This window comes from Scyliorhinus canicula, chromosome 19 (assembly GCF_902713615.1).
Source record: "Scyliorhinus canicula chromosome 19, sScyCan1.1, whole genome shotgun sequence".
NCBI lineage: Eukaryota > Metazoa > Chordata > Chondrichthyes > Carcharhiniformes > Scyliorhinidae > Scyliorhinus > Scyliorhinus canicula.
In genome coordinates this window covers 1,487,482-1,501,117 of record NC_052164.1, presented here as the reverse complement: position 1 = coordinate 1,501,117, position 13,636 = coordinate 1,487,482, and the positions used below count along the sequence as shown (strand labels likewise).

Below are 13,636 nucleotides of genomic sequence, written 5' to 3'. Positions count from 1 at the left end.
GCATTGAAAGGTTGTGATGGCTCCATGGTGTAATAGCCTTCCAATATTTAAAGCCAGCTTGCTTCCTGCAGCAGGAGAGTCCAGTAGCCAATGCAAAGCAAGTCCGCAATGCACCACAGTCACAGAGCAACGTTCAACTATAGACAGACGTATACACAGATAGACAGATGGGCCAGATCTTTCGGTCTTTGGATGCTTGTTTCCCGGAGGCAACCCAGAGGTGTTGGGAGGGAAGAAAAATTCTTGATTAACCAGGAAGCGGAAGGTTATTATTGGGGGTAGGCAGGAATGGAGGTTGAAACGACAATCAGATCAGCCATGACTCTATTGAATGGTGTAGCAGGTTTGAAGGGCTCAGTATCCTCATCCTGCTCCTAATTTGTATGTTTGTATCGAACTGTAAAAAACAATTGTCATGAAATCGGAGTCCAGCTCTGACTTTGTGCTGATGCTCACTGAAAGGAAGATGCAGAAAATTAGTCCTGCAACTGAAATTTAAAAGGTTATGACCACTCTGAGGCGAGTGACTGCATATGGTGACAAAGTACACTGTGGGTGGGTGGGAAGGAGTCACGGAAGACCGTGGGGATATTAAACTGAACCCACAAGAATGGGAGACGACTAACAACTGCTCCCATCCCCTCATTTGATGTCAGCTCTGTTGTTAAACGAGGCGGGGGGGGGGTTGAGAACTCAGACAGGACGAATGGCTACTTGGGGAAGATACTGAGCACAGCCCACAGCAGTGGAGTGTCTGCGAGTCAGCTGGATTTCCCACCATTGTACTGCTTGATCCCAAGTGAGGAGGCTGAACATTCTCACCCTCTGCCTCACACCAAAGCTGGCACACAAAAGGGGATTTCACCTCACACTGAAGACAAGACATAGTTAACAAAGAAAAGGTTTTCCAAATTGACAGTTCTCCCATTCTCCCGATCCGGCTACTGCCCAATATACCCTCTTTGTCTCACTCCACTGCCCCAGGAATCCTTTCCCTGCTCCCCACTCCTCCTCTTCAATTATTCCAAATCAGCCATGACCAAGGGCATGCAGACAGTACAACCTGGATGCATTCACACGTTTGTGACTGTACAGCACTGGTATGTGAAGTGAGCAGTCAAACTGTTCTTTACCATTCCGCTGCAGCTCAGGTTTTTGTTTTGTGGGAGACATTCCTTGTGACACTGAATACAAGACAGCTCCTGCAGGTACTCTCTCACCACCCTAGAATAAAGGAAAACAAAGCATGAGTTAAGAAAGCAGCCAGGCGCCTCTCCTGAGGCACTCCTTTCCCCAAAAACCCTCATACTACGCCACGCTGTGGTCCATGACCCCATTCCCAACCCACCAACCGCATTTAATTAATGCGCTCTTACCCCTCATATAAGTTGCATGATTCCACGCACTCTCGGCCTCGGAAGAACTTCTCACAAGAGAGGCAGTTTGTTGGTCCTGGGCCCCAACAGGTGTTGTTTGTGCACAGACTGTAGCAGATACTTCCTTCAGCTTCTGTGGGGAAAAGCAAGTCAGATGCAAAAATCAGACAGAACTGTGACTTGTAGCCAGGTGAGTTTAAGGTATACTCCAGGTTTTTTCACAACTCTGCTGACACCATGTACACCTGGGTTGTACAGTACCTATGGAATGAATCATTCCCTTTTACCCATTGTGGGGACAGGAACTGAGACACCCACGGGCTGTACAGTACCAGACAGGAGTGACTGATATGGCAATTTTGAGCTTCACAAATGAGTGAATCACATTTTCTCGGTAGAACATTTACCTTCAGTAAAAAAACTATTTTTAAAAAGAATTTGGAGTACCCAATCTTTTTTTCCAATTAAGGGGCAATTTAGCATGGCCAATCCACCTACTCTACACATTTTTGGGTTGTGGGGGTGAGACCCACGCAGACACGGGGAGAATGTGCAAACACCACACGAATAGTAACCCAAGGCCGGGATCCAACCCGGTCCTCAGCGTTCTAAGGCAGTAGTGCTAAACACTGCGCCACCATGCCGGCCATTAAAAAACATTACACCCTGTTAAGTCAAAATATTTAGAATTGCTAAATTGTTAAATGAAATAACTTTAAAAATAAAATGCAAAAGTATTTTGTAAAACATATTCACTTTCTATTTGTGTCCCACAAACTGACTCTCCCGCTCGCTGGACATCCCGCTCTCGCCGTCTACCACTCGTTGGTTTTTAAGGTTGCCGCAGATCCTCCAGTGTGCAGCCTCTGCCTTTCCCTGATCCTCCGATCACTGCAGACTCATTCGCTTGTCAAACCTCCTGCTCCCCATCTCTTCACTCACTGCTTCCTTCTCCCAACCCCTCATTCAGAGTGAAGGCTCTGAGGATGAGCAGCTAAAGGCAGAAGAGCCGCTTTGCCTTGCAGCTGGTAAGCCGTGAGCTGGAAAGGTGGCAGGAGGGAGGATCAGAGAGTGACAGACACTGCAAACTGGAGAGTCAGCTGTGAGAAGGGGACAGGGAACAGGAGAGGCAGTAAATCATAGGGCCAGCGGGAAGAGTGGAACACTCTTCTAGTGTCGTTGGAACAGCAAAACCGAGCTTCAAAATGGCATTAATTGGATCATGTTGCCTTCTGCCAGCACCATCCAAACCTGTAACTTCTATTAGCTGGGAGGACAAGGACAGTAGGTGCTTGGAAATACCACCATCTGGAGGTTCCCCTCCAAGGCACACATTATTCTGACTTGGAAATACAGTATATCATCATTCCTTCACTCTCACTGGGTAAAAATCCTGGAACTCCCTTCCCAGCAGCACTGTGGGTGTACCTACACCACATGGACTGCAATGGTTCAAGAAAGCAGCTCACCACCACCTTCTCAAGCAAAACTAGGGACGGACAATAATAATGCTGGCCAAATCCTGTGAAAAAAAATTGAAAGGGCTCTCAGGGCAAAAGACCATTAGATTAAGGTAGCTAGGGTGATTCCTCTATCTACTGGATGGTAATTTTTTTTTTTACTTTTTAAAAAATAAATTTAGAGTACCCAATTACTTTGTTTTCCAATTAAGGGGCAATTTAGCATGGCCAATCCACCTAGCCTGCACATCTTTTGGGTTGTGGGGTGAGACCCATGGAGACACGGGGGGAATGTGAAAACTCCACACGGACAGTGACCTAGGGCTGGGATCGAGCTCGGGTCCTAGGAGTCGTGAGGCAGCAGTGCTAACCACTGTGCCACCCTACTGGGTGGTATATAATAACGTTTTCACATGCTTAGGAGAACAATCATGCCTCTGGAGTCCAGTGAGTGACCCTGCTCGCTGCGCCAATTTCTGTAGGAGCATTTTCAGAAACTACGTATTAAGCTGGCTTTCACGCGAGGGGTTTCCCTTCTTAATTACAGGTCAGCTAACACAAAGACTCGCAGAGACAGCAAATCTGGTTAAAAACAGTCTTTATTTTCCAAGCTTAGCCAACGTACGTGGGGGAGCAATCTGGGGCAGTTCCAGATCGACTCTAAGTTTACACTGTTCTTAGTTCAGTAATTATACAATTTTCAAAAGGTTAGTAGCCCAGCTCGGCTGGACATGATCCAATCATTGCAGCTATAAATACATACACTGACCAATAGGACCTCGTGGTCAGCTCATGGACCTTTAGGGTTTCATTCATGGTCTCCTGATGTTTTCCACATACCTTATCCCCTGTCCTTGGTTCTTTATATATACAATCAACCTTATCTTAACCTGGTTCCTGACTGGAACCATTGTCTATATTTGCACGGGCTGCCTGGAGCTGCTGATAAGAAATGTTTTCTGAACAGGCTGTATTCTGTGTGAATCCTCGTTTCTAAAGAATGTGGCTAAGTTAGTTGACTAAGTCCCATTATGCCTTGCGAGCATTTCACGGTTAACAAGGATTTATAGGCTTTATCACTATTATGCTTGAAGAATACATATTTAATTATTAATAATTGCTGCAGGTGGCTCTTCCCAGGGAATACATTTTCTACTGTTTGATTCATAGCTTTTGTCTCGTAAATTAACCTAAATATGTACCAAATTACTTTATGCTGTCATATTCATATCCATATTTTCATGTCTTGGATTGGATTTGTTTATTGTCACATGTACCAAGTGAAAAGTATTGTTCTGCGTACAGCTCAAACAGATCATTCCGTACATGAAAAGAAAATACATAGGGCAAACATAAAATACACAATGTAAAAACATAGACACAGACATCGGGTGAAGCATACAAGAGTGTAGAACTACTCAGTAGAGAAGATGTGGGAAGAAATTAGGAGTCCGGTAACAGCGGGGAAGAAGCTGTTTTTGAATCAGTTAGTTTGTGTCCTCAGATTTTTGCATCTCCTGCCCGATGGAAGAGTGAGTAAGTCGGGTGGGAGGGGTCTTTAATTATGCTGCCCATTTTACCAAGGCTGCGGGAGGTGCAGACAGAGTCAATGGATGGGAGGCAGGTTTGTGTGATGGTCTGGGCGGTGTTCACGATTCTCTGAAGTTTCTTGCGATCTTGGGCCAAGCAGTTTCCATACCAGGCTGTGATGCAGCCCGATAGGATGCTTTCTATGGTGCATAGAGTCAATGTGAACACGCCGAATGACCAAGCAGGCCAGTAGCACAGTTCGATTCCCGTAACAGCCTCCCCGAACAGACGCCGGAATGTGGCGACTATGGGCTTTTCACAGTAACTTCATTGAAGCCTACTCGTGACAATAAGCCATTTTCATTTTCATTTCATTTCATCAACTTAATTTTTTTTAAATAAATTTTTTTCCAATTAAGGGGCAATTTATCGTGGCCAATCCACCTACCAGGCATTATTATAATAATCTAATAATTATTGTCACAAGTAGGCTTACATTAATACTGCAATGAAGTTACTGTAAATAACCCCTAGTCGCCACATTCCGGCGCTTATTCGGGAACACTGAGGGAGAATTCAGAATGTCCAATTCACCCTAACAGCACGTCCGTCAGCACTTGCGAGAGGAAACCGGAGCACCCGGAGGAAACCCACGCAGACACGGGGAGAACGTGCAGACTCCGCACAGTCAGCGACCCAAGCCAGGAATCAAACATCTTTAGGTTGTGGGGGTGAGACCTATGCAGGCATAAATGTGCAAACTCCACGCAGACCACAAATCGACTTTAAAATTAAACTTGCAACACTAAATTGAATACAGGCCCTATTAACTGACCGGCGTTAAAGTGGAGCAATTTAAAACGGGTCTCACTCGACGCGGATCACTCAAACAAAATTAACTGGAGTTTGTACCCAACACTTTAATTATTCCTCACGAGGTAAACTAAACTAAAGCTGCGTATTAGCAACAATGGAACCAGGCTGGTCAGCATTTCTATTCTTCCCAAATGATTCTATATTTCAGTCAACTTTCATATTTTAAGTGTACATTTGTAACAACAATGCTTATATTTGCACTGCGCCTTTGACATAAGGAAATGTCCCAAGGCGTTCCATGGGAATATTATAAAACAAAGAATGCCGTCGAGCCATTTGAGCAGATAAGAGGTCAAATGACCAATAACTTGATCAGTCCTAGGTTTTAAGTTGGGGCCTCACGGTAGCATGGTGGTTAGCATCAATGCTTCACAGCTCCAGGGTCCCAGGTTCGATTCCCGGCTGGGTCACTGTCTGTGTGGAGTCTGCACGTCCTACCCGTGTGTGCGTGGGTTTCCTCCGGGTGCTCCGGTTTCCTCCCACAGTCCAAAGATGTGCGGGTTAGGTGGATTGGCCATGCTAAATTGCCCATAGTGTAAGGTTAATGGGGGGATTGTTGGGTTACGGGTTACGTGGGTTTAAGTAGGGTGATCATTGCTCGGCACAACATCGAGGGCCGAAGGGCCTGTTCTGTGCTGTACTGTTCTATGTTCTATGTTCTAAGTGGTGTCTTAAAGGGGGAAAACAAGATTGTGAGGTGGAGGAATTCTAGAGGTCGGGACTGAAGCAAGTGAAGGTGGTGTGACCACCCCCAATGGTGGATTGATTAAATTCAGGGATATTCAAGAGCCGGCAAGGTGGCACAGTGGTTAGCACTGCTGCCTCACAGCTCCAGGGATCCGGGTTCAATTCCGACCTCGGGTGATTGAACGTGTGGAGTCTGCATGTTCTCCCCGTGTCTGCGTGGGTTTCCTCCGGGTGCTCCGGTTTCCTCCCACAGTCCAAAGATGTGCAGATTAGGTGGATTGGCCATGCTAAATTGCCCCATAAGTGTCCAAAAGGTTAGGTGGGGTTACTGGGATAGGATGGAGGTGTGGGGCTTAAGTAAGAGTCTGTTTCAATGGGTGGGTGCAAACTCGATGGGCCGAATGGCCTCCTTCTATGAGGCTAGAATTAGAGGTGCAGATATCTGAGGTTTTACCACAAAGGATTCAATAGCCAATGTACTACTTGCCTGTGGACGTTTCTACTTACCACACATGTCCTGTGGTTTGTTAGCCGTTATCAACGCCTCCTGACGCTCCTCCTTAAACAAACGAATCCAGGGAATAGAGCTGGCGTAGCAGAGGTTAGGGTTTTGGTGAATAAGCACCAGCCCATTACTAATTTCTTTCAAAGACCGAAATCCCAGAGATTGTATCTGGAGATTCTGCACTAACAATGCATAAGTACCTCTGTAAACAGAGAGGGAGCCTAATCAAAATTAAAAATTAATTTACAAACTATCTTGATCGCTTAGAATTGTTAAAAAACAGAATTTTTACAATGACTCCCTCCAGTCTAAGTGCATTAATCGACGTGTAACAATTAGTGCAAATATAAAGGCAGTGTAAGTTCAGCGATTAGAGCGCGGCGTAAGCGTGGCTGTTGGACGATCCCAGACGCTAACAGTTTCTGGGATATCAGACAGAAGTCCCAATATTTTATTTTATTTGTAAAACTGAGGAAAGGATGCTTCAACCAGAAATGAATCTACACACAAATAGGGATAATGGTATGTTTATTATTAAAACTAGATTTACCATCATGAAAATAATAGCTTAGAATTACCAGTTAAACAATGCTTAACAATGACAATGAAACACTAAATCCTAACTGCAATGCTTTATCTCCACTCAAGCAAAACCTATCTCAGGTCACAATCCACTATTAAATACAGATAGCCAACCCAGGAATATTTGCTGTAAAGAGATGTCTTGGATGAACTGCTTTGAGAGAAGGATCTGGTAGGAAACCAGCTTGCTGATTCATGCCTGTGTCAAACAATTGTTTAACCTGCCATCCTTTTCAGAAACTGGCGTTCAGTTCACAAGCAAAACCAATTTTTCACTAAACTGCTTTGAGAGAAACTGCTAGTCTGTTCACCGACAGATCACAACTGAAGTCCAAATCTCACACCCAACTGCTTCAGCCCCTGGTTCCTCCCATTAACAATATCATCTTACTGAAGCAAAACACAATGTCTCTAATAATCTACTCCCCAGGAACCTGCTTTATATAAACAAAATTCCATTAGCTCTTACTTTTACAATGCTTTAATTGCATCTCTGTAGCCAAAGTGGCTGTTCTTTTTAAAAACATTACTGCAGCAGTTGCATACACACACTAACCCAAGCTTTTAACACTTCCTGAACCAAATACATATAATACAGTACATATCTGAAATTGCTACACTCATCACGCCGGCCCAGAGAGCCGGCCGGCACAGAGCGCGGGCACCTGCCTAGAGCGCGGGCAGGCACACAGGAACCGGCCCAGAGCACGGCGGGCACCGGCCCAGAACACAGGCGGGCACAGGCACAGAGCACGGGTGGGCACACGGGAAGCGCCTCAGAGCATGGCGGGAACTGCGGTGCCCAGAGTGCGGGCGGGCACTGATCCAGGGTACGGGCGGGCACTGGCCCAGAGTGCAGCGGGCACACGGGAACCGGCCTTGAGTGCAGCGGGCACACGGGAACCGGCCCAGAGTGCGGCGGGCACACGGGAACCGGCCTTGAGTGCAGCGGGCACACGGGAACCGGCCCAGAGTGCGGCGGGCACACGGGAACCGGCCCAGAGTGCGGCGGGCACACGGGAACCGGCCCAGAGTGCGGCGGGCACACGGGATCCAGGTGTGAGTGCGGGAGATACATGTGCACTGATGCTGGACCACTGTGACCAAGAGGATTGCCTTGACTGCAGGAATTGGTCAAAGTGAATCTTACCTGGACAATACTCGTCCTCGGATGACAACAAGATTCTCAAATATATTTAGATCAGTAAAATTCCGTGGCCAGGCTTCAATATATAAATAGCCTGCAGAGTAAAATAAATTGAATCAAAACAGATTCATGGCATCATACAGAGAACGCTACAATCAGTTGTTGAATTCAATGTTTTAAAAACAATAAATTCAGAGTGCCCAATTCATTTTTTCCAATAAAGGGACAATTGAGCGTGGTCAATCCACCTACCCTGCATATTTTTGGGTTGTGGGGACGAAACCCACGCAAACACAGGGAGAATGTGCAAACTCCACACGGACAGTGGCCCAGAACCGGGATCTTGGCCTGCTGCAATGTTCCAGTGAAGCTCAATGCAGACTGGAGGATCAACATCTCATCTTCCGGTTAGGCACGCTACAGCCTTCCAGTCTCAACATCAAATTCAATAACTTCAGATGATTAGCTCCACCCCACCTCGACCCATTTGTTTTCATCCCATTTCATTTTAACTGTTTTTTACCATTTATTTCTTTCTTGCCTTTCTTTATATATATTTAACCCCCCCCCCCCCCATTTTATCCTCCTTTCGTTACCATTTCTCCCCTTTGCTTCCCCCTTCCCCTCCCCCCACATCTACACCTGTCAGTTTACCCTCTTTTGATTTGATTTATTATTGTCACATGAAAATGAAATGAAATGTATTAGTATACAGTGAAAAGTATTGTTTCTTGCATGCTGTACAAACAATGCATACCGTACATAGGGAAGGAAGGAGAGACTGCAGAATATAATGTTACAGTTATAGCAAGGTGTAGAGAAAAGATCAACTTAATACGAGGTAGGTCCATTCAAAAGTCTGATGGCAGTAGGGAAGAAGCTGTTCCTGAGTCGGTCGGTACGTGACCTCAAACTTTAGTATCTTTTTCCTGACGGAAGGTGGAAGAGAGTATGTCCGGGATGCGTGGGGTCCTTAATCATGCTGGCTCCCTTTCTGAGGCAGCAGGAATTATAGATAGAGTCAATGGATGGGAGGCTGGTTTGTGTGATGGACTGGGCTACATTCACAACCTTTTGTAGTTTCTGCGGTCTTGGGCAGAGCAGGCTCCATACCAAGCTGAGATACAACCAGAAAGAATACTTTCTATGGCATATCTGGAGAAGTTGATGAGGGTCATAGCTGACATGCCAAATTTCCTTAGCCTTCTGAGAAAGTAGTCGTTGGTGGGCTTTCTTAACTACAGTGTCGGCATGGGGGGACCAGGACAGGCTGTTGGTGATCTGTACACCTAAAAACTTGAAGCTCTCGACCCTTTCTACTTCGTTCCTATTGATGTAGACAGGGGCATGTTCTCCACTACGCTTCTTGAAGTCGATGACAATCCCCTTCGTTTTGTTGACATTGAGGGAGAGATTATTGTCGTCGCACCAGTTCACCAGATTATCTATCTCATTCCTGTACTCTGTCTCATCATTGTTTGAAATCCGACCCACTACGGTGGTGTCATCAACAAATTTGAAAATCGAGTTGATGGGGAATTTGGCCACATATAAGTAGTAGGGGGCTGAGGACGCAGCCTTGTGGGGCACTGGTGTTGAGGATGATCGTGGAGGAGGTGTTGTTGCCTATCTTTACTGATTGTGGCCTGTGGGTTAGAAAGTTCAGGATCCAGTCGCAGTGGGAGGAGCCGAGGCCAAGGAGTTTGGAGATGAGTTTTGTAGGAATGATGGTGTTGAAGGCTGAGCTGCAGTCGATAAATAGGAGTCTGACATAGGTGTCTTTGTTATCTAGGTGTTCCAAGTTAGAGTGCAGGGCCATGGAGATAGCATCTGCTGTGGACCTGTTGCAGCGGTAGGAAAACTGTAGTGGATCAAAGCAATCCGGGAGGCTGGAGTTGATTCATGCCATGACTAACCTTTCGAAGCACTTCATGATGATGGATGTCAGAGCCACTGGACGATAGTCATTAAGGCACGCTGCTCGACATTTTTTGGTACAGGGATGATGGTCGTCTTCTTGAAGCAGATAGGGACCTCAGATTGTTGTAAAGAGAGGTTGAAGATGTCTACGAATACCCCCGCCAGCTGATCCGCGCAAGACCTGAATGCTCGTCCGGGTACCCCATCCGGTCCAGTGGCTTTCCATGGGTTGACCTTCAAGAAGGCTGCTCTGACGTCTGCAATGGTGATCTCAGATACAACTTCATCCGCGGCTTCTGGGGTGGAGGGCTGGCTATCGCTGACCTCTTGCTCAAAGCGGGCATAGAATGCGTCGAGCTCATCAGGGAGGGGTACGTTGGAGCCGGTGATTTTACATGCCTTCATATTGTAGCCTGTTATGTCTTGCGGATCTTGCCATAGACGGCGGGGATCCGTGTGGCTAGCCTGGGACTCGAACTTGGTCCGGTACTGTCTTTTGGCATCTTTGATGGATTTCTTAGATCATATCTGGCTTTCTTGTAGTGGTCAGGGTCGCCTGACTTGAACGCCTCAGACCTAGACTTCAGCAAGCAGTGGCTATCCCTGTTCATCCAGGGTTTCCGGTTGGGAAACACGGGAATTTGCTTCTTTGGCACAGAGTCTTCTACACACTGACTAATGAAGTCAGTTACTGTAGTGGCGTACTCGCTCAGGCTGGTCGCAGAGTTTTTAAATACTTACGAGTCCACTGACTCAAAGCAGTCCGTTAGGAGATCATCTGATTCCTCAGACCAACAATGCACAACTTTCTTTGACGGATTCTCCCGCTACAGTTTTTTGCTGAGAAGCCGGGAGCAGGAGCACAGCCTTGTGGTCAGATTGCCAAAGTGTGGGCGGGCGATACAGCGGGAGGCATGTTTGATATTTGTGTAGCAGTGGTCCAGGATGTTTGGGCCTCTGGTGGAACAGGTGACGTGTTGGTGGTAACTTGGTAGTACGCTCTTGAGCTTGGCCTGATTGAAGTCCCCATCTACAATGAACAAGGCCTGGGGATGTTTCGTTTCAAGGCTACTTGTGGTGGTGAATATTTCGTCCAGTGCGATTTTCACGTTCGCATGGGGTGGGATGTAAACTGCCGTCAGGATAACGGAACTGAACTCCCGCGGAAAGTAGTAGGGGCGGCATTTTAGCGTCAGGTGTTCAAGGTCCGGGGAGCAGAAACTCGCCAGTGTTGCTACATCTAGGCACCAGAAGGTGTTGATGTTAGTTTCTCTGCAGTTAGGCCTTTCACACCTTTTGTTCTCTCTGGGGACTGCCATTAGCACTCTTTCCCCTTGCTTTCTGTGGCTATTGGCCCCGTTTCCCTGGGTTTCTGTGGCTATGACTCATCTTTCATTCTCACTCCACAGTATAAATATTTCCCACTTTCTCTGTCTTTAGCTTTGACAAAGGGTCATCTGGACTCAAAACATTAGCTCTTTTCTCTCCCTACAGATGCTGTCAGACCTGCTGAAATTTTCCAGGATTTTCTCTTTGATTGCACAGACTAAGTGAATGGGATGGAACATAATGTGAATAAATGTGGAGTTATCCACGTTGGAAGAAAAACCAAATGCAGAATATTTCTTCAATGGTGAGAGTTTGGGAAGTGCTTGTGTCCATAGGTACCTGGGGGCCATGAAACGTTAGCATGCAGTGCAGCAAGCAATGAGGAAGACAAATGGTATGTTGGTCTTCATCGCAAGGGTATACGAGTACAGGAGGAAAGATGCCTTGTTGCAGTTGTACAAAGCCTTGCTGAGACCCCACCTGGAGTAGTGTGTGTAGTTTTGGTCCCCTTACCTAAGGAACGATACACGTGCCATCTAGGGGCTGATTCTTGGGGTGACAGGTTTTATGAGGATAGTTTGAGAAGACGGAATTTGTATTCCCTAGATTTTCAAAGATTGAGCGGTGGCCTCATTGAAATGTACAGAATTCTTACAGGACCTGACAGGATGGTCAGGTGCCCTCGCTATTGGGTCTAAAAACAGGTGATATACTCTCAGGACAAGGGGGTTGGTTTAGCACACTAGGCTAAATCGCTGGCTTTTAAAGCAGACCAAGGCAGGCCAGCAGCACGGTTCAATTCCCGTACCAGCCTCCCCGAACAGGCGCCGGAATGTGGCGACTAGGGACTTTTCACAGTAACTTAATTTGAAGCTAGCGCTTTTCCAGGACACACATCCGGAGTGAGACTCATCCAGAGTGGGGATTGCAACTTGGTAATTTGGTGCAGTGAGGTAATTCGGTGCAGAGTGTGAGGAGGCGCTTTTTTGGAGGTGCATTCTAACCCTGGTAAGTGACTGGTAAGTAGTTTTTCTTTTCATTCTTTTCATTGTCTAATTTATTTATTTTTATTTTGAAATTGTTGTTGTATAAGTTTACCTAAGGTTTAATACATGGCAGGAGATCCCAGACCCGTGTCATGCTCCTCGTGTGCGATGTGGGAGCTCAGGGACACGTTCACTGTCCCTGGCTCTTTCACGTGCAAGAAGTGTGTTCAGTTGCAGCTCCTGTTAGACCGCTTGACGGCTCTGGAGCTGCGAATGGACTCACTTTGGAGCATCCGCGATGCTGAGGAGGTCGTAGATAGCACGTTTAGCGAGTTGGTCACACCGCAGGTGAAAATTAATGAGGGAGATGAAAATGGGTGACCAAAAGAAAGAGCAAGAGTAGGAAGGCAGTGCAGGTGTCCCCTGCGGTCATCTCCCTGCAAAACAGATATACCGCTTTGGATACTGTTGGGGGAGATGGCTCACCAGGGGAAGGCAGCAGAGGCCAGGTTCATGGCACCGTGGCTGGCTCTGCTGCACAGCAGGGCAGGAAGAAAAATGGCAGGGCTACAGTGACAGGGGACTCGATCGTAAGGGGAATAGACAGGCGGTTCTGTGGACGCAATCGAGACTCCAGGATGGTATGTTGCCTCCCTGGTGCAAGGGTCAAGGATGTCTTGGAGCAGCTGCAGGACATTCTGGGGGGAGGGGGGGGGGGGGGGGGGGGGGGGGGGAGAGGGTGAACAGCCAGCTGTCGTGGTGCACATAGGCACCAACGATATAGGTAAAAAACGGGATGAGGTCCTACAAGCGGAATTCAGGGAGTTAGGAGTTAAACTAAAAAGTAGGACCTCAAAGGTAGTAATCTCAGGATTGCTACCAGTGCCACGAGCTAGTCAGAGTAGGAATGTCAGGATAGATAGGATGAATGCGTGGCTTGAGAGATGGTGCAAGAGGGAGGGATTAAAATTGCTGGGGCATTGGGACCGGTTCTGGGGGAGGTGGGACCAATACAAACCGGACGGTCTGCACCTGGGCAGGACTGGAACCGATGTCCTAGGGGGGGTGTTTTCTAGAGCTGTTGGGGAGGATTTAAACTAATGTGGCAGGGGGATGGGAACTGATGCAGGAAGTTGGAAGGTAGTAAAACAGGGACAGAAGCAAAAGGAAGGGGAAAAGTGCAAGGCAGAGAAGACATAGTCAAAAATCTAAAAGGGCGACAGTACAAGGTACAGTGA

At 47.0% G+C, this 13,636-nt stretch overlaps 1 protein-coding gene across 2 annotated transcripts in view; it reads right to left on the bottom strand.

The window, feature by feature from the left end:
• Window positions 1-13,636, bottom strand: part of erbb2 (erb-b2 receptor tyrosine kinase 2) — a 79,954-nt gene that overhangs the window by 25,065 nt on the left and 41,253 nt on the right. For both annotated transcript variants that reach the window (XM_038778616.1, XM_038778617.1), the window contains exons 11-14: window positions 8,167-8,257; window positions 6,437-6,636; window positions 1,377-1,509; window positions 1,134-1,224 (exon numbers count right to left, since the gene is read on the bottom strand). In XM_038778616.1, the coding sequence (XP_038634544.1) occupies window positions 1,134-1,224; window positions 1,377-1,509; window positions 6,437-6,636; window positions 8,167-8,257 (515 nt within the window). The remainder of the gene's footprint in view (window positions 1-1,133; window positions 1,225-1,376; window positions 1,510-6,436; window positions 6,637-8,166; window positions 8,258-13,636) is intronic.